The 21,049-nt window shown below is 38.4% G+C and overlaps 1 protein-coding gene across 3 annotated transcripts in view; it reads right to left on the bottom strand.

The window, feature by feature from the left end:
• Positions 1-18,946, bottom strand: part of APOOL (apolipoprotein O like) — a 109,075-nt gene extending 90,129 nt beyond the window's left edge. The window contains exon 1 of one of the 3 annotated variants that reach the window (XM_073228169.1): positions 18,679-18,946. In XM_073228169.1, the coding sequence (XP_073084270.1) occupies positions 18,679-18,693 (15 nt within the window). In that variant the 5' untranslated portion in view covers positions 18,694-18,946. The remainder of the gene's footprint in view (positions 1-18,678) is intronic. The other 2 variants (XM_073228167.1, XM_017658959.3) reach the window with 2 other exon arrangements.
• Positions 18,947-21,049: the final 2,103 nt, after the last annotated feature.

Here is a 21,049-nt window from a genome sequence, read left to right as displayed (position 1 = left end):
ATACTACAATAGATGAAAAATTTACAAACTGTTTTAGTGCTGGATAAATGGATGTTAGTATTCTTATGACACATTTCTTGACTAAATTTCAACCTTCTGAAGACTAAATATGTGGACAACAAAGCAAGACCAATTATTTCTTACTGGGAACAGCATTCTGCTTTGCATGTGCTGTGACAAAATTTCTTGTTCAAATTAATGTGATGATTATTATACAATATCAAATAAATATTTTAAAATATAATACTTTCTATATACATTGATGCATCTTTAGCTAGAATGGTCAATAATACCTTAAATAATCCATTAGGAAAAATATTCTTTTACACTATATTGCTTATATATATCATTTTTAAAGCCCTCATTTTGCAGAGGTCAAAAGATCCCAAATTGGAATAAACTGGAAAGGTATGAAATTTCCCTTTCAGTGAGGGGCTGGCGTATGAGGAGCTGTTCAAAAGGAAAATCTCATCCCCACAGGGCTGTTTATGACTCTGGAGCACTAGACTTGGGTGGGGAAGAGAGGGAGTTACAGTCTGCCATCCCTTGAAAAGGAAAAAGTACCTTACCTATCTCTGCTTGCTTCCAGCTTTTGTTCTTTCTTCTCCTCCTCTTCCCCCCAACCTTTTATTTCTTTCAGCAACTATTTGTTCCAACTGTTGTTCAACCCTTATTTTACCTCTATTTCCTATTTCTTCTTTCTACCTTTCCTTCTTTCCTTCCCTTGGTAGATCTGAAAGGCTAACAGCTTGTCTTATGAGCAGGAGAGGTAAGACTATGACTGACTATACCTCTGGGGGAGAAGTGTGTTGCTAGCCAGGGTGAATAAACCAGTGAAATTGGTGGAACCAAAATCAATCAAGGGAAAAGCTAGATGGGAGAAGCTTTTTATTGCTTACAAGAGACCTGGCTCCATTGTTCCCTCTCTGGCAGCCACTCTCACTCTCTGTTCCTCTCCTGGCCTATCGTGCTCACCCCCCCTCCCTCCTCCGCCCCTTCAGAGAGAAGCTCTGCAAGGGGAGCATCATTGACTGACAGGTGCCAGACCAATCGCATAACAGAGGGAAGGAGAGAACAGCTTCTCTCCACACCTTTTGCCTGGAGGCTGCAGGAAGAAACACCTATTACTATGGAAATAGACTAAAGTCAGGGGAGGGATTCTGGAAATGTTGCAATTTTACCCACACTGACTGTCTACATGAGTACTGTTCTTTCTGGATGATTTCCTTTGCCCACAGACCTAATGTACAAATACTCCTGGGGAAAACAAACAGGGGCATAGCTATACAACTGATGAATTTTAGCCTCTTCTCAAATACCAGATAGCAGATGAGAGGAACATAAATTAGCTTGAAAGATCAAGCGCTCCTCCTGAATAAACTAATGATTGTTGAATCCAACATAAAATGGCAAAAGAGAGATTAGTTTCAAAATATAAGACTGCCTCAGGGATATCATCTTTGCACTAGGGTTTCAGTCTCAGAACGCAAAGGGACCTTAAAGGTGTTCTGGTCCAAGTGACCCTCCAGTCTTACCCCATTCAGTAATGGAAGACTCCACTAATAGATCATTTCATGTTTTCACAGCTCTATGAGAAAGTTCTGTAGACTGAACTGAAACACCTGCCCATATAATTTTCACTGGTCCTGGTTTCCACTCCTTTGAGTCATACAGTACAGGTCCAGGAACTCTTGCCCATGAAAATATATTTTAATTCCCCTTTACTGACTTCTATTTACAGACTTCTGAAATGCACCCTGTATCTCCTGTACTACTTTCCAAGGGTAAGAAAGTTTCTGACAATGACAAGTACTCCTGAACTCATCTTCTGCTTTAACTGAGATATAACTATACTCTTTTCTGACTAAAATGGAAAGGAAAAAAGGTGCTAATGCTTCATGTATAGCTATAGCCTAAGAGCGAGCTACTTCTTGACAGTAATATAAAGTCTTACACAAGGGTATCCTGTTTTGGGGTAATCACCAGTGAGTAACTAACAGAAGATCGCTAATATGGATATATAATAATATATATATCATACTGTGTATATATATATATATATATATATATATATGCATACATATGTATGCATATATATGTATGCATATATATATATATATCACCTCTAAGAGAATAAACTATCATTAAATCCACAGAGAACAACAAAGTCTATCACCTACACCATTATTTATTATACTGGTACATGGAGAGCAGATACTTTGTTGAAATGGGAAAGTTTAAAACTCTGCCTGTATTTTCTTAAGTAACTCCTGAAAAAGTGGTACTGAAGAAATAATCAAACTACAAAAATGTATCTGTACAATTTGGGCCTTCCATATCAGCATTTCAAAGTCTACTTCAAAGAACTGAAATACTGTGATCAAAAATAAAGAACCTGTGGAAAAGCTATAGGGGTAAAACAGCTACAAACTATAAAGCCTTAGCATCTCAGTCCACAAAGATTTGGAACTGTATTATTTACGTCTTCAACTTATTAAGATTTCACAGAAGATCAATGAAAACAGTTCTCTCATTCCCACCACTCCACTAGAATTTTATCTCCTTCAATTTGGGTTATACTTAAACATTTCTTCAGTCATGAAAATTTTCTGTTACACAGGACAGTTCTTGAGTAACCAATCTCTGCAATAACCTCTGCATTCAAATTTCTAGCATAATAGCTTAGTGTTTGCATGATGAAGAGGGAAAGGAGAACCTTTTATGCATAAAGGATATAGCAACAAAATTATACATTTTGTTCTTTGTAAGGATTATTTACATGGCCAGCGGCATTTGTCATTAAACTATGAATAACCATCGAAGATCTGAAAGAAATCAAAATAAGTCTAAAAAAAACAAGGCTATAAATAATTATTTTATTAAAAATCCATAATATAACACAACAAATTTCTATTCTACTGACTTGAGACTACTGCTGTTCACTGTCATGAGAAATATGTTCTTAGAGTCCACTAGCATGAAGAAAGTGTGAATTAAATTGGATTCTGAAGGTCAGAAGAAATATGGCATTACACTAAGTGCTGTGAATAATGGCATTACACTAAGTGCTGTGAATATACAGATTCTTTTAAATATTAAGAATAATAACAGCAGCTAAAAATTATTGGATATTTGCTATAGCACAGGTATGGTGTTGTGCACATTATATATTACCTTTTAGTCTTTCACAGTATAAAACTCTAGGAAATAAGTACTATTGTTACCCTAATTATTCAAATAAGGAAACTGAAGCATACACAGGTTAAGTGATTTGCCCAAAGTCATACAGCTAGTATATGGTAGAGCAGGAAAACACTCACATGAGTCCAAGGAGACTTGGATATGGAAGTTCATAAAAGCACCATTTGTAATAATAAAAAGAATGAGAGAAGTGACCACACCATCCATTAAGAGAAAGGAGAAATAAATGTGGTATAGTCATACAACAGAATACTATGCACAGTGAAAATGAGTGAACTAGAGCTACACATATAAACATGAATATCACAAACCATGCTAATTGATAAAAAGAAGTGGCAGAGGAATATATGCAGCATAAATAAAATCTATAAAGTTTAAAAGCACACACAACAGTGGGTAAAGTTTAGAGATACACAATATATAGTAAAAGTCTAAAAATATGCATACACTGTTAAATACAAAAGTTAAAAGAGTGGCTATGAGGCATTTAGGGAGCAAGGAGAATGCAATCATAGTTGGAGGGGTCCATAGGAGGTTTCAACTGCTTTTGCAGTGTTCATTAATACATTTTTGTCTACCTGTAATATTTTACATTAAAGTTAAAAATCAATCATTTTGGATTTGTTTCAATAGCTACGTGCCGCCTTCAAAATAAAATCCCAACATCCTAGCATTCAAACACTTCACCATCTTGCTGTTTCTTATCCAACCTTCCAAACTTATCATCTGTAAGTATACCAAAACTGACCTTTTTTGATTTAGCCAGCCTAGCTATCTTAGGTTCCTGGAACATATAAAAATGTTTAATCCAGAGCCACTGCTGACAAGCTAACTGCTTCATTCTTGATAATCTAAATACTATCATTCAACATCTGAGAGACCTTAAGCTACTATAGTATACACAGGTGAATTCTTCAATTGCTACGGATTTATTACATATATTACATTTCATTATATTTTAATATATGTTATCTTATAATACTATCCATTGCATGGGGATAGGTCCTCTTCGTCAACAAAACTATAAATTTCATTAGAGCAGAAATTATGTTGCAGAATTTGTGTGCATTCGTACTACACTTGGTGTGTAATCAATATGTTTTAAGCAGCTGAACAGAACTTGAGGCATTTTATAGAGGTAGAATCCCCAGATACAGGCTATACTGCAACAAGGAATTCCTATACATGTTACTGCAATAAGGAATTCCTATATACAAATTAACAACAGAGATTCAAGACAAATCAAATACCTTATCTTCACATGGTAATGTACAAATCAACAAGACAGAAATAGATTCATAAACACAGAAAACAGACTTCTGCTTACAATAGGGGAGTGTGGTGGGGGTACAGTAGAAATTGGTGAAAGGGTTAAGAGGAACAAACTTCAAATTATAAAATAAATTAGTCACATGGATGGAAATATAGCATAGGGCATATAGCCAATAATATTGTAGTATCTTTGTATAGTGACAGATGGTAACTACACTTATCTTGGTGAGCATTTAGTAACGTATATAATTGTTGAATCACTATGTTGTGCACCTGAAACCAATATATCAACTACATTTCAATTTAAACATTTCTTACAGAAATAAAAATGTAATTTTCATGATTCAGACATGAAAAGATAGCAGAAGAGGACCACAGGGTGAAAACCTTCTCCAATGTGCACACCCAGGAAGCAACAGCAAAGACAACTAACATTGAAAAAGACCTCAAGACTGCAGAACAGACCATCTGCACCTGGTGAAGAGGAGAGGCCCACATCAAGAAGGGTAAAGGTGAAGAGACATAATTGATAAGACCCAAGCCCTTCCCCTATCCCAGCCCACAAGTGGGAGGGAGAAGAACAGAGTGGGGAGGGGATAAGTGCTCAGGAATCCAGCAGACCTGGCCCTGGAGATCTGCTCTGGGAACATGAGTCCACATTGTTTTGGGCTTTGGTGATTCACAGGGCTGGACATGAGAGAGAGTTGGAGCACTCTTGAGAGCTGAGACTACTGCCCGTGGAGGACAAGCACACTCCAATGGTCCTGCTGAGACCCAACACAGAAGCAACAGTTTGAAAGATTTGCCAGCAGCAGGAAGTGCACCAGAGGGGCAGGGGTCAGAAGGAGGTATCTCTAGAAAAGAAAGGGCAGGTAGACTCTATTTCCCCTACTCACCCTCAGCCCAACTGTTCAGGTGCTCCTGGGAGCCAGGTCAAATCGTCCACCTCCCTCACTGTCAGCTCAGTCCTGCAGCAGCAATTCCCTGTGCACCTGCCCCACCCAGTCCAGCAGTGGTCCAACTTTGCTGCCTGGCAGACAGAGTGCTTGAGGGAGCCAGCTCTAAAATCTCCAGACACCCCCACTGGAGGTTCAGCTTCAGGGTGATGCTCCTCTGAGCACCCACCCCACCAGGACTGTTCCACCCAGCAGCCTAGCCTTCCACCATTGCTGACCTACAGGCAGAAGATGGCACCACCCAAAACAAACACGAGCAGAAGTGCCTTATGTCACACAAAGGACACAGAGGTGAGCTGTCGGCCTCTGCTAACAGAGATCAGCCACTGACAGCAGACAGGCATCCATAGCAAACCAGGTGGCTCCACCACAAAGAAGCAGCAGGTACTGGTAAACAAAGAGTCTTGAGCTCTGGGCACCACAGGACAACTTCTTCATAAAGCCATTACTTTCTAGATCAGGACGCATAGCTGATCTATCTAATACAATGGAAGAAACAGGGAAACCCAGAAAAAATTACAAGACAAATAAAAATGTTTAAAACAAAAAACCAAGACACCAGAAAAAGGGCTAAATGAATCAGGGATTAGCTGACTTCTTGATAAGGAACTCAAAGTGACAGTCTTAAAAATGTTCACTGAATTGGGGAAAAGAATTGATGATCTCAGTGAGAAAATCAACAAAGAGAAAATATGAAAAAGAACCACTCAGAGCTGAATAATACAATAAATGAAATGAAAAATACAACAGAGAATGAATAGCAGACTGTTGGAAGTAGAAGACAGAATCAGTGTGAAGGAAGCAAGAGAACAGCAAAGTAACCAAGCTGAGGAACAGAGCAAAAATATTTCTAAATATGAGAAGATGCTAAGAGAGCTGTGCGACAACTCCAAACAGAACAGTATTTGCATAATAGGGGTCCCAGAAAAAGAGAGAGAAAAAAGAGTAGAAATTCTCTTTGAAAAATGATGGCTGAAAAATTCCCCAATCTGGGGAATGAAATACACATCCAGGACCTGGAAGCCCAGAGAATTCCTAACAAGATGAACCCCAGAAGTAAACACCAAGACATACAGTAATTAAAATGGCAATGACTAAAGATAGAGAATCTTAAAAGCAGCAAGAGAGAGGCAGACAGTTACCTATAAGGGAAACTCCATAAGGCAATTAGCAGATTTCTTTTCAGCAGAAACTCACGGGCCAGAAGGGTGTGGCTTGAAATAGTCAAAGTATTGAAAGGGAAGAACAACCAAGAATCTAACTAGCAAGATTATCATTCAGAATTGAAGGAGAGATTAAAAGTTTCCCAAATAAATGATAGTTAAAAGAATTCACCATATTTAAACTGGTCTTATAGGATATGTTAAAGGGTTTCTGCATATGGAAATGTTTTTAAGCCTAAATATTTTGCATCAGTGAAAATAAACCTACAGTAAAGGTAGTACACCAATTAATTACTGAGCAAGTATGAAGTTAAAAAAAACAAAGTACTAAGATCAACGATACACAAAATTGTGAAGGGATACATAAGATGCACATTATGACATCTTATACATAAAGCATGGAGGAGGAAGAATAAGAAAGTATTTTTGGATTGTGTTTGAAATCAAGTGACCGTCAATTTAATATAGACTGTTACATATTTAGCAAATTATCTATAAACTTTATTGTGCTCACAAAACTAAAGCTTATAATAAACAAAAATTAAAAAAAAGAATCCAAACAAATACTAAAGGAAACCATCAAATAATGAGTATAAGAGAATAAGAAAGGAACTACAAAACAATCATAAAATAACTCATAAAATGGCAACCACTACATACCTATCAATAACTACCCTAAATATAAATGTTCTCAATGCACCAATCAAAAGACATAGGGTGCTAGAATGGACACAGAAAGAAAACCCATCTATATGCTGCCTACAAGAGACTGATTTCAGAAGTAAACACATACAGAGACTGAAACTGAAGGGATGGAAAGAAGATATTTCATGCAAATAAAAGGGAGAAAAAAGCAGGAGTAGCAATACCTATATCAGACAGACTTCAAAATAAAGAAAATAATGAGAAAAAGAAGGACATTACATAAGGATAATAGGATCAGCCCAACCAGAGGATAATATAATTGTAAATATCTGTGCACCCAACATAGGGGCACCTAAATATATAAAACAAATACTAACAGAGCTAAGAAGGAAATAGCAACACAACCATATTAGGTGATTTATTAACCCACTTACATCAAGGGACAGATCATTAAGGCAGAAAATAAATAAGGAAACAGAATTATTGAATAACATATGAGACAAGATGCTCTCAAGAGGTATACACAGAACATTACAGCTAAAAGCAGGAGATCACACATTTTTCTCAAGTGTACAAGGAACATTCTCCAGAAAGGATTAAATATTAGAACACAAAAGAGCCTCAATAAATTAAAATAGATTGAAATTATATCAAATCTTTTCACACCAAAACAGTATGAAACTAGAAATCAATTATAAGAACACCAAAAATACCACAATCACATGGAGGCTAAACAAATGCTTCTAAATAATCAATGTATCAGTGAACAAATCAAAAAGGAAATCAACCAGTACATGGAGACAAATGAAATCAGAAACACAACAGTTCAAAACATGTGGGATGCAACGAAAGTGGTTCTAAGAGGGAAGTACATAGCCATACAGGCCTACCTCAAGAAACAAGAACAATAGCAAATGAGCAATCTAAACATGCTACTAAAGAAATTAGAAAAAGAACAAACAAAGCCCAAAGTCAGTAGAAGGAGGGACATAATAAAGATGAGAGCAGAAATAAATAAGATAGAGAATACAAAAGCAACTGAAAAATCAATGAAACCAAAAGCTGGTTCTTTGAGAAGATAAAATGAAATACAAAAACCCCTAGCCAGACTTATGAAGAAAAAAAAAGACACACATAAACAAAATCAAAGACAAAAAAGGTGAAGTTACAACTGACACCACAAAAATTCAAATGATTTTTAAAGAATCTTATGAAAAATTATATGCCAATAAATTAGATAACCTAGAGGAAATGGACAAATTCCTAGAAAACTACAACCTTCTAAGACCGACCAGGAAGAAACAGAAAATCTAAACAGACCAATTGCCAGTAACGAAATAGAACTGGTAGTCACAAAACTCCAAACAAGCAAAATTCCAGCACCATATTGCTTCACAGGTGAATTCTACCAAATGTTTAAAGAAGATCTAATACCCATCCTTCTTAAAGTATCCAAAAAGTAGAAGATGAGGGAAGGCTTCCAAATGTATTCCATGAGGCCAGCACCACTCTTAACACCGAAACTAGACAAAGACAATACAATAAAAGAAAATGACAGACCAATATCCCTGATGAACACTGATGCAAAAATCCTCAACAAATACTAGCAGACCAAATTCAAAAATACATCAAAAGGATCATCCATTAAGAACAAGTGGGATTTATTCCAGGGGTGCAAGGATGGTACAATATTCATAAATCAATCAAGGTGATACACCACATTAGCCAAAGGATAAAAACATATGATCATCCCAATACAGCTGAAAAAGCATTTGACAAAAATCCAACATCTGTTCATGATAAAACTCTCAACAAAATGGGTATAGAGGGGACTTACCTCAACATAATAAAGGATATATATGACACACAACTAAGATCATACTCAATGGCAAAAAGCTGAAAGCTTTTCCTCTAAGATCAGGAACAAAACAAGGATGCCCACTCTCACCACTTTTATTCAATAGCTCTGGATGTCCTAGTCATAGCAATCAGACAAGACAAAGATATAAAAGGCATTCACATTGGTGAGGAAGAAGTAAAACTCTCAGTATTTAGATGACATGATTCCCCACATAGAAAATTCTAAAAACTCCACCAGAAAACTATTAGAACTAATAAATGGATTCAGTAAAGCTGCAGGATACAAAATTAATATACAAAAATCAGTTGCATTCCTATATACTAAAAACAAACTAGCAGAAAGAGAAATCATGAAAACAATTCCATTTACAATTGTATAAAAAAAAAGACCTAGGAATAAACCTAGCCAAGTAGGTGGAGACTTATACTCTGAAGACTATAAGACACTGATGAAAGAAACTGAGTAAGATACAAATAAATGGAAATCTATCCCATGCTCATGGATGGGAAGAATTAATATTGTCAAAATGGCCATCCTGCCTAAAGCAAATTTACAGATTCGAAGCAATCCCCATCAGAATACCAATGGCATTTTTCAATGAACTAGAGCAAAGAATCCTAAAATTTATATGGAACAATGAAAGGCCCCAAATAGCCAAAGCAATCTTAAGAATAACAAAGCTGGGGGTATCACCTTCCTTGACTTTAAGCTCTACTACAAAACTACAGTAATCAAAACAGTATAGTTCTGGCACAATAACAGACACATAGATCAGTGGAACAGACAGCAAAGAAATAAACCCATGCATATATGGTCAATTAATATATGGTAATGGAGCCATGAATATACAATGAGGCAAAGGCAGTCTCTTCAATAAATGATGTTGGGAAAACTGGATAGCTACATACAAGAGAATAAAACTGGATTACTGCCTAACACCATACACAAAATTAAACTCAAATTAGATTAAAGACCTAAATATAAGACATGCAACCATAACACTTTTAGAAGAAAACATAGGCAGGAATCTCTTGATCATCAGCATGAGCACTTTTTTCTGGATATGTCTCCCCAGCCAAGGGAAACAAAATAAAAAATAAGTGGGACTACATCAAACTAAATAGCTTCTGTACAGCAAAGGACACCATCAAGAAAACAAAAAGGCATCCTAATGCATGGGTGAATATAATTGGACATGATATACCTGATAAGGGGCTAATATGCAAAATATATAAAAACTCACCACCAAAAGAACAAATAACCCAATTAAAAAATGGCAGAAGGCCTGAATAGACATTTTCTAAAGAAGACATGTAGGTGGACAACAGGCACATGAAAAGCTACTCCACATCATTAATCATCAAGAAAATGCAAATCAAAACCACAATGAGATATCACCTCACACAAGTCAGATTGACCACTGTCCAAAAGAAATAAGTGTTAGTGAGGATATGGAGAAAAGGGAACCCTCCTACACTGTTGGTGGGAATATAAATGGGTGTAGCCACTTTGTAGAGCAGTTGGAGGTTCCTCAAAAAACCAAAAACAGAAAGACCATACTATGCAGTATTTCTGCTTTTAGGAATTTACCCAAAGTAAACAAAATCTCTGATTTGAAAAGATATACACGTCCCTATTTTTATTACCACATTATTTACAATAGCCAAGATATGGAGGCAACCAAAGTGTCCATCAATAGATGAATGGATAAAGAAGATGTGGTACACAATGGAATATTTTTCAGTCATAAAAATGAAACAAATCCAGCCATTTGGGACAACATGGATGGACTTAGTATTATACTAAGTGAAATAAGACTAAGGGTAAAAAACAAATACCATATGATTTCACTTATATATGGAATCTAAAAACAAAACAAAATGAACAAAACAGCAATAGACTCTTAGACAATAAGAAATGGCTGGATGTTACCATCAGGGAGGGTGAGGGAAAATAGGTGTAGGAGATAAAGAGACACAAAATCTCAGTCATAATGTAAATTAGTTATGGAGGTGAAAGTACAGCATAGAGAATACAGTCAATAGTTCTATAACATCTTTTTATGTTGACAGATAGTAATTCCACTATTTGGGGTCATTATTTAATAATGTATATAACTGTCAAATCACTATGTTGTATACTTGAAGCCAATATACTATTGTATATAACTACAATTTTAAAAATCCAAAAAAACTTTCTTAAATCAATGTGAGAGAGAATATGAACATATGAAAGAATAAAGCATCCACACAACTTGTTAACAGTTTGGATGGAGGGGATACTTTAAGATGATCCCAAGAGCAGATGCTGATGTTCTTAAATGAAATAAGGAATGTAGCACAAAAAATAAAATTTGGTGAAGTTAAAGAAATTTTGAACATCTTGAATTTGGTGCACCTAAAAATATATAGTAGGAATTTGGAAATATGAATGCATGAGGTGAACTATGGAGCTAGGCTGAGGGGGGATTTGGCAGTAGCAGTTGAGAAGCATTTGGTGAGTTTCTGAATGACTGAGAGAAAAGATCCAAAAACAGCCCAGCCAAATCTACATTAAGTACGTAACTCATGCCTTGGCCTAGATCACTAATATTTATCAAGTCTATATCACAGATGTTTTCATTCAGGAAAGATTACAGGAATGGGTTATACTCTCCCCTCCCACATGTTCAAATTATATTAAGCAACTTTCATTATCCACTGCAGACTGCTATTTACACTGGTTATCTTAAAGTATTTTTCACCCTCAAGAAACCAATTTCCCAATTTAAATTACAAGATATTAATGTTAGCTTTTAAGAGAAACTCTAAAAAGTATTCTGCCATATTTTCAATGACTTTATTATTACATAATTCTGTAAAGTATTTAATAGTAATTTGTACCAGATAAGCCATGAACCTGCAAAGTATCCATCCATTACCTTGTCCCTTGAGAGCACCTGGCAATTACATTGATTCCTTCTGTGATGTCTAGCCTGAGGGGGATTGCCCCATGCATTTCACTCTCAATTCGGGGAGACTTGAATAACAACAACAAAATGTTAGAGGTAAAAGGGTTTATACCAAGTGTCTTGCCAGTGGGTTTCAGCCCCAGACAAGTTCACTATGGATTCAATTAGAATGAAAAAGTTACAGGGGAACGTTCTTGGGCTGAAAGAGTTTATACCCAAGTTTATTCCCAAGGTGGCTGGTCAATCACTAGAACCCCAACCACTCAGAGTGAGTCTGCATGCAGCAAGCCGGTCTCTGCCTCTGGGCCTCTCTGCCCCTGCAGCCATCTCAGTCTCTGTCCTCGGCACTGCCACCACTCCAGTGTCTGCTCTCCAGCAGCTTTGCAGCCTTAGAGCTGTGCAGCATCCCAAAGCACTGGGTAGAGCTCTTTATATACAGTCTATAACAATATATTGCCCACACATATATAGTGAGCAAGTACACCAGGTCACGTGAGAATCCTGGCCATAGGAACCTTCACTTTCTCCACACTCCACCCCTCCAGGATTCTTGCCTCTCAATCTACCTACTCTCAATCTTCTGCAATGGTCCCTGTGCAAGGTAGCTGGAGCACTGTAACCAGATTCCATGACAGCAACTGAAGCACAAAATATAGATAACAACAAAAATTATAATACAGATAACAGAAATTATGACAATCCTCAAGCCCAGGGAGACTGACTGCCACCAAGTGATCACTTCAGCTGTATTCAAACCAGTTCTACTCAGATGAGTTGATGACTCACACTTTCTGTGCTCACCCAGCAAGCAGCAGTTGTTGCTAGGGTGTGTGCTCAATTCACTCAGACATTAGAGGAGATTAACTTTAAGAGTGACATGTTTTAGTGTCATGGGAAAATCTTATCCATCAGGTAGGATGCATGCAAGAGAGTGGTCCTGTGATAGGACCATGGAAGGAAGGGAATCCCATCTGGATCTAGTGTACCATACCTTTACCCCTTTCCCTGTGAGTGTGACTGAGAGATCTATATATAGGGCTACTGGAGGCATATGCACTGGCCATAAAGATAAAACAAAACTCCGCAGTAGATGCTCTTACCTTATGGCCATTTAGTGTATACTACTGTGATTTTGGGGGACCATTCTGCTGTTACTCCAGGAATACATAGAAGGCCAGCCTCCAGGCCTTGTCCCCAAGGTTCTAGGAGGACCAGCCATCGTTGGTCCATGTGTTCCAATGTTCAAGGCCATGTCCATTGAATGGAGTCTCCAGGTTGCTATGGGACTCCGTGTAGGTCCATTTAAGAGCACACAATTCACTCTTGCTGGGCTCTGCTGATGTCTTCTAAGGTCAAAGGCAGGACCCACTGACAGGCTATAGGCCACATTTTCTTCTTCCCTACACTAATTTGTCAGCTTCATCATTCCCAGGGGGTACCAGTGACAAATGGCCTGTGCTCCTTTCCAGAATTGGGACCAGAATCCAATACGTTGACAAGTTTATTCAAGCCACTGTCAAAGGCCCCAGCCATAACCATCTTCAGCCACATGGACAAAGAGCTCACAGGACCTTTATGGGTCTATCACACTCAAGTTCTGCATGGCCTTGACTTCCGATGTTGCAGTGGCAAAGGCAACTGCACATGTTTCATCCCACCCCCATGTGACACCCTTTTATATCAAACAGCAAAAGGGCCTCAGAATTTGTGCCACGTGCAGGATACACACTTTTCCAGTAGCCCAAAAACCCAAAACCTCCCACAATAATGCTACATTTGTAAAAGAATCAGAAGTAAGCATAACATCATACACAGTATTAAATGCCCTATTCCCAACAGGATTCAGGCTTGTTTCACTGATAACCTTATCCCCATATCTATAACAGTGGGGGACCCAGGAAACCACTCAGGGTTGCCATAAATCAATGAGCACTCCACTCCTGTGTCTATCAGAGCCAGGACACATTGTACATTCACTGGGGGCCAATGAATTGATATGCCTTGACCCTCTCCAGACAAACAATATTGCCCAATAGTCTTTCTGTGAGAGTACAGGCAGGGTCAGCTCACTCTCCAGCTGAAAGTCCTGCAGGCACACAGCCTGGGCTTGTGGCTTTGGCTCTGGCCTCCATTTCCTGTTCCTCACTTTAGTTAACTGGGGAAACCACTGCTCCAGCTTTAATTGTTGCCACAGTTCCAGTAATGTTTTGATTTTTCATCCAATTTCTCTCTGCTCTGGCCTTTATCAAATCAGTCCACATCTAGGTTCTAGTGATCTTCACAGGGTCCTTTAAACTCTTCCTCTGAGTAGTGGATCATATTTCCTTCCATGCTCACATTGCTTCAGCCTCTCCCAAGTCTGCTACTGTATGGGTAACCTCACATAAGGGCTTCCCTAAGTGAGGGGCAAGAATGGCCACTAGGGGCCCAAAGAGGGATGGGTGAGCTGTTTGAAGCACATTTCTCATTCCTGCAGTAAAGTCTCATCTGGGCCATGACTCACTGGATTATAAATGGCATTTTTCATGCCTAACTCTGGTTAACACCCATTGGAGTTTGGCATATGTCTGCCATCTAGCAAGGGAAGATGGTAAACCACCCTGACTGGGACATACAGTGCAAAGTGTGGCCATAAGCCAATAGTGGAGGAAGTGATTTCCTAGGGTCTGATGTGCATTTTGTGGTTGCTACCTAAAGGCAGGATGACCTGTCAGGGAAGCCAGCTTTCCCCTTCCTGATCTGGACAGAATAATCCCATCCACCCCTAGATCCCAAAGACACAAGATCCAGGCTGATACTGACTATCAGGGCTTCTGTGGAAACCAGGAGCCGAAATCCACCAGCTCAGCCTGTGTATAGGGGTGGAGCATAGAGTGCTCCACGACCTGGGGAGAGAGCTGCACCTCTCCTAGAGGAACATGTGGTTGCTGCATCTTTATTTTCTTGACTACAACCAGGTGACTTCAACTGGGACCATCTCCACACCCTCATCCTTCTCTGATGTATCCTCTACCACTTCTGGAGCTGATGGCACCACTATTTACTTCACCTCCCCCACAGCACATCACAGTCTGCATTCTCATGCTTTTTCTCATGCTACCATTACATCCTTTACCACCTCCACAGCACCTTGTAGTGATGCCATCTCAGTCATCAACAAATCTTTTACCTCCTCTATAGCAACTCTCACCTCATGTTCTTGTACTGCCTCTTCCTTTGCTTCTCACAGAAGTACATCGTCTCTTTTATGGACTTTCTTAACAAGGTAAGAAGTAGTCAGCACACAGTTGGTGCCACTTGGAGCACACTGCTTCTTTAAGGAATTCCCTATTTTGCAGAGGGCCTCCTCTACTGCCTCAGGTGTCACCTCCACCTAACACCTAGTCCTGGGGAGGGACCCTACCTTCTAGAAGGCAAGTCACTTCACACCACATGCCCATCAGGGGATAACTGAGTATACCCCCATCCATAGGGACAGTCCACTGAAGTACCCCCCGACTCATGAGGGCAGCTTATTCCATTTTTCTGGTCTGCAGTGAATCCTGCTGGCTATGCCAAATATCTCGCCTGAGGGTTTCAGCCTCAAGCAAGTTCATGATGGATCCCACAGGACTGAAAAATGACAACGGAATGTTCTTGGAGTAAAAGGGTTTATACCTAGCTTTATTCTTGTGGTGGCAGGTCAAGTACTAGAATCCCATCCATCTCCAGGGCAGTCCACATGCAGCACCATTCTTGCTCCTTAAAGCTAATTCCACATCAGTGTTCTACTATCACATCTGCTTATGAGGTTCTTAAACTTCAAGATGTATTTAAACTATTTTCAGAGTTATCTACCAACCCTCAGAACTCCTCTCTACCTTACTCTTTGTTATTAAGCACTGGGGCTTCAAAATTAACACAGATCACCTTTTAGGTACCTTGGCCTCACAGATGCTTCCTCAAGCTTAAGTCTCACAATCTGGATTTAGATCATGTGATTTCAAATCCAGCTCTATGGCTCGCTACTGTAAGACTGTGGGCAAGTTACTCAACCTTTCTAAGCTTCAGTTTCCTTACCTGGAAAATGCCAGTAATGACAGTATCTACTCATAAGACCACTGTGAAGCACACATGAGAAAATTCATACAAAGTGCTTGGCAAAATGCCAGCACAGTAAATAGTCAATAACATAATAGCTGTGATTACTACTAGTATCTTTCCTCTAAAGTAGTTCTTGGAACATTCCCCTTGTCTCCAAACCTCCTGACATTTTTTCCCCTCAGTTTTGAGACATAACTGACATATAGTCTCCTGACTTTTTTTTTTTTAAGAAAAGACACTTTTCTTGTAATTTCCTACCCCCATCCAAGATTTTTTGCCTCCCCTTTACCACACTTCTCTAAATTTAGAGTAATATATACCTTCCTTTCAGAGGGAGCAAGGAGTAGTAGAAAGATCATGGACTGTGAAGTCAAATATACCTGTGTTTGAATGTGGCTCCTGCACTTAGCAACTGTATGACCTGTATGTAGCAAGCACTTTTTCTAAGTGTCAGTTTTTTCATATGTAAAATGGAACATGACCCATTTTGTAGGGCTGTCAAGAGAATTAAACTGAAATAATATATGTAAAGCAGCTGGCCAAAGTATGTGCTAAATGAATGCCAGTTTCCTACTCCTTATCCTTTCCTTAACCCCTTATAACCTTGGTTCCACTCTACCACTTTACTCATATACCTCTTCATCTCACTTCAGTTCTTATTATCATTATGACTTTGGGAAATTTACTTGATTTCTCTAAACCTTAGGTTTTCATTTGTAAAATTGTGATCATAATATCTACAACATGAAGTTGTCTTGAGAATTAAGTGAAATAACATATGTAAGGTATTTTAGCATGGTGCCTGGCCTTGTAGGAAACACTTAATAAATGGCAGCTGCCAGTGACTTATTAATAGCCAAATAAAGACTTGACAACTGTCTTCTTCTCTAGACTTCAGTGACAACACACTGTTCTGGTTTGCTTTTTACCACTGACCATTTCTTCTCTCTCTGTACCTCTTCCATGAAGTCTTCCTTTACTCTCTTCAACCAGGCATGAATTTTCTTTTAAACCCTCAGACCACTTTGTACTTCTGAGACAAGGCATTTGCCTTACTCTGGATCACATCATTTGTGTTATATGCTGCATCTCTGCTGCTTCATTTAATCTCTTTTATCTTCATTACATGGCATTTATTTATTCATGTAGAATTTATTGAGTATCTAGTATAAGTCATACCTAACATAAAAATTAATATAATTAATCTCGAGTAACTTATAGTTTAGGAGGGTAAAACAGATAAGTAAATAGTCTAATATTTACAGTGTGGTAAGTCCTATGGTAAGAGTATGCCCAGAATCTTCTGGGAGTACAAAGAGGAGTTATTTAAATTAGACTAGGGTGGTGGGGGACACTACCTTGAAAAAGGCATTTTGTGCTAAGCATATAGGGAGGTAGTATACAAATATCTGTTAAGTGAATTAATTAACTATGATAGGAACTAACTAGATGAGTATAGGAAAGGGCACTTCAAGCCCAGTGAAAGAGAAGAGGAAAAAGCTCGGAGTACATACATTAGGAGAGTTCCTAAGAGACAGGAATTGAAGCTGGAAAGCCAAGGCAGGGTCGGGTGTTCTGGACACAGGAATCCGACCTGATATCAGAGAGCAGATGATGGAGGGCCAACAAAGGTTTTTAAACAGGAGAGAGGTATAATCAGATTCGCATTTTAGTAGAAGTACTCTGGCAATGCAGGGGAAAAAAGATTCCATCAGAGCCAGGCTAGGGGCAGCAAGTATATTTAGAAGGGTGTTGTGATAATTCAGATAAATTATGAGAGCTAGAACTGCAGAAATGGAGTGAGAAGGAAGAATTAATTCAGATACAAAGGCAACTTAAACATTGGTGAACTGAATTATTCATATCTATATTTCCTGCAAGCAGTAAATTTTACACTTAAAACCTGCTACAAGTACGTTATTGAAACCGACGTAGGGAACTGCAGCTAGCAGCCAGCTGAGTCACTTCCTGCACACAGATTCCTGAATAAAGGGACGTTTTCCCATTACAGAACTTAAAAAAAACTTAGCGTCTGTTATTCAAACCCATTGTAACAACAGTGAATACAAACCCGCGCACTGCAGAGATACTCTGAGACGTCTCCCTCCTGGTCTATTTCAGCCCAAATAATGTTTGAACCAAGTACTTCAAGAGGTCATGAGGCCCTGCCCTGTGCACCCAGACAAATGCCCGGCGTTCTTTTCTTTCTGCTCGAGACCCAAATGTCTGCAGCTGCTCGTCACCCGGCTGGCCATTTTCGCCCAGCCGTCCCCCAGTTTTTCCTGTGCCGTTGAATAAGTAAACGGTCGACCACAGGGATCTGAGGAGAGAGTACATTTCCAGGCTGAAGAAATCCAAAGGGGAGAGGCAGGCGTTCTGAGGCTTTAAGCGTTAAGATTCTCAGACCCCACCCATTCTCTCACAAGCCCACCTCCGCCGCCTCTTGCTGTGGGACTCCCTTCCGAAATTAGGATCATCCCTTCCTTAGTTCCTAAAATGCTATCCGCACCCAGAGAAACTACGCAAGGTTTTTTTTTTTTTACTTACCCTGAAAGAAGCCATATCTGTGACTCCTCCGCCCCAGTTTTCCTAAGGCGAGCAGAGAGGGACAAAAGAGTTCGACTCGGGGGCCCTCGCAACAGCCCCGCCCAGTTACGTCCGCTGTCTGTTGGTTCCGCCCTTTCTCCGCTCGCCTAGAGCTGCTTTGGGAAAGTTGCAGTTGGTCAGCTATTGTCCGGAGAAAAGATTGATCCTTAAGTTTGACTGCTCCTGTACCTGATAAATAAAACCTTTCAGAGTAGTCCCCACAGTCCAGTTGAAAGCTATTTGCTGGTTGCAGAACTTTTCGTTATTTTCGTTGTTTCAGGCATATATGATTTGTCTAGATAAGGATTGAAAACCCAAGTCCAGCTGCCGTAAACACACAACTACTGTCAACAAAAAGAGTGTATTACCTCTACCATACAAAGGCAAGTTCATACATGCTTGACTATGTCACTAAGCGCCTACTATAAGCCAGGCACTTGTTCAAGGTACAGAACAAAGCACAGCGCCTTCCCTCATGGATCTTAAGGTTCTAGGAGGAAAAGAGACAAATGTACACAGTGCCAAGTACTGTGAAGGAAAATAAACCAGTATGAGGATGCGGTGAGAATTTACTGGTTTAGATGGGTTAGGGAAAGGCTTTCTGATAAGGTGACATTTGAGAAAAGTTCTAAAGGAATTCAGGGAACAGCGTTCCATAGAACGCAATGAAGGAACAGCAATGAGAAAAGACCAGTGTGGCTGGAGCGGTAAGTTAAGAGGGAGTGAAATAACACACTTTGTAGGGCCTTTTTGTGTCCTCATATGAACTTTAGATTAGATTCTGAAAAAGTTGGGAAGTCAGTGGAGGACTTTGAGCAAAGATGTGGCATGATCTAAGTTAGATTTTAAAAGAATTGTTTTGGTTCTGTAAGGAGAATATCTGTGGCTAGGTGCAACATTTTCAATAGGAGCAGATCTCCCCTAGGTTTCCAGTGAGTTATTCTAAGGAAGGAAGATGCACATAATCTGCCCATCAACATATCCAATATTAATTCATTTGTTCATTCAACAAATATTTAAGTGAAAACTATATGACAGGCATCAGTGACATAGCTAGCATATTTGACACTCAAAGCTTACCATTTTTGAATAGCCTTCTCTATATGACAAAATTATTTTAAGAAATGATGAAATTAACCTAGTAATAACAGCCATAAAAGAAATAGTGAAATTTTTCTTTTATTGAACATCATGTCTATTATAGACAAAAATATTATAGCAAGCTAACAAAATAAAATAGAAAATAAATATTACAGTACAAAAGAAGGAGAACAGTAATGGACCAATGTTTTCTAACTGCATTAATGCATTTTTAAAGAAAAAAGAACTTATAAAGGTATTGGTCTAATGAATAATAAGATTACAGTTTCTACTTTTGAGCTTTAACACCTGTATATTTGTCAATGACTTCATTAAAATAATATGTCTACATATTCAGTAGATGGTGTAAGGTAGATTTCTCTTTGTTAATAGTTGATAGATGAACACTCATTAATTTCAATATTAGTAAATTTTATTTCATATTATGCAACAGGTATACAAATAGGAGGTCTTAAAATTGTGAATAAGTTTGGAAGAGAACCATAAAAATCCTTTTCTCAGAAGTTCCATGAACTAAAATACCATACTTGTTTTTGTTTCTTCAGGACCAAATCCAGACAAATTCAAATTTTCTGTAGTTGAAAATTTCAACTGAAATATCACCAGAATTAGTCATAAGTTTCTATAATAGTCGTTAAAACTTCAAAAAAAATCTTCTTCTGGAAAAATCCGTGAAAATGTCTAAATAAGAGGAAGTTTGGACATCATTTGATCTACTGCTTTAGAAGAGGTATCCACTGCTTGGTGGAGATGAACATGTCATTCAGATACTCCCCTTTTGGTTTCTTCTGGAAATGTCAAACAAGCATCTTTTGCCATTTTTCTTGCTGTTGTTTTTCAAATATGCTTATTTTTTCTAGAAAAATATCTGTTTTCTTATATGTGTTATTGAGTAGTAAGGATTCTCCACAATTTCTGCAGGGAACAATTTAAAGGAATTCTTCAAGGAACAATTTAAAACAAATTTTCACTGTGCGTTGCTGAAACTAGTTCTGGCTGTTTGCACATATTTTTCTGTCAGAACCTCATCTAAAGGTTCACACCAGAAAAATTCAAATTCAGCAAAGTATTTTATGCATGAGTTAAATGAATCTCATGTATGAGATTTTCCAAACAAAAAAATTACACCTCGAAGTTTGTACTGTTTCAGTGTTTAAAATTTTAAACATGAATGAAAAGCAAATGGTCACATAAGAGGGCAGAATTGAAAAAACCCATGTTATGTTTCTCT

The sequence above is a fragment of the Manis javanica genome, chromosome X, assembly GCF_040802235.1.
Source record: "Manis javanica isolate MJ-LG chromosome X, MJ_LKY, whole genome shotgun sequence".
In the NCBI taxonomy this organism is placed as follows: Eukaryota; Metazoa; Chordata; class Mammalia; order Pholidota; family Manidae; genus Manis; species Manis javanica.
Note: the sequence above shows the minus strand (reverse complement) of the source record. Positions and strands in the feature narration are given on the sequence as shown.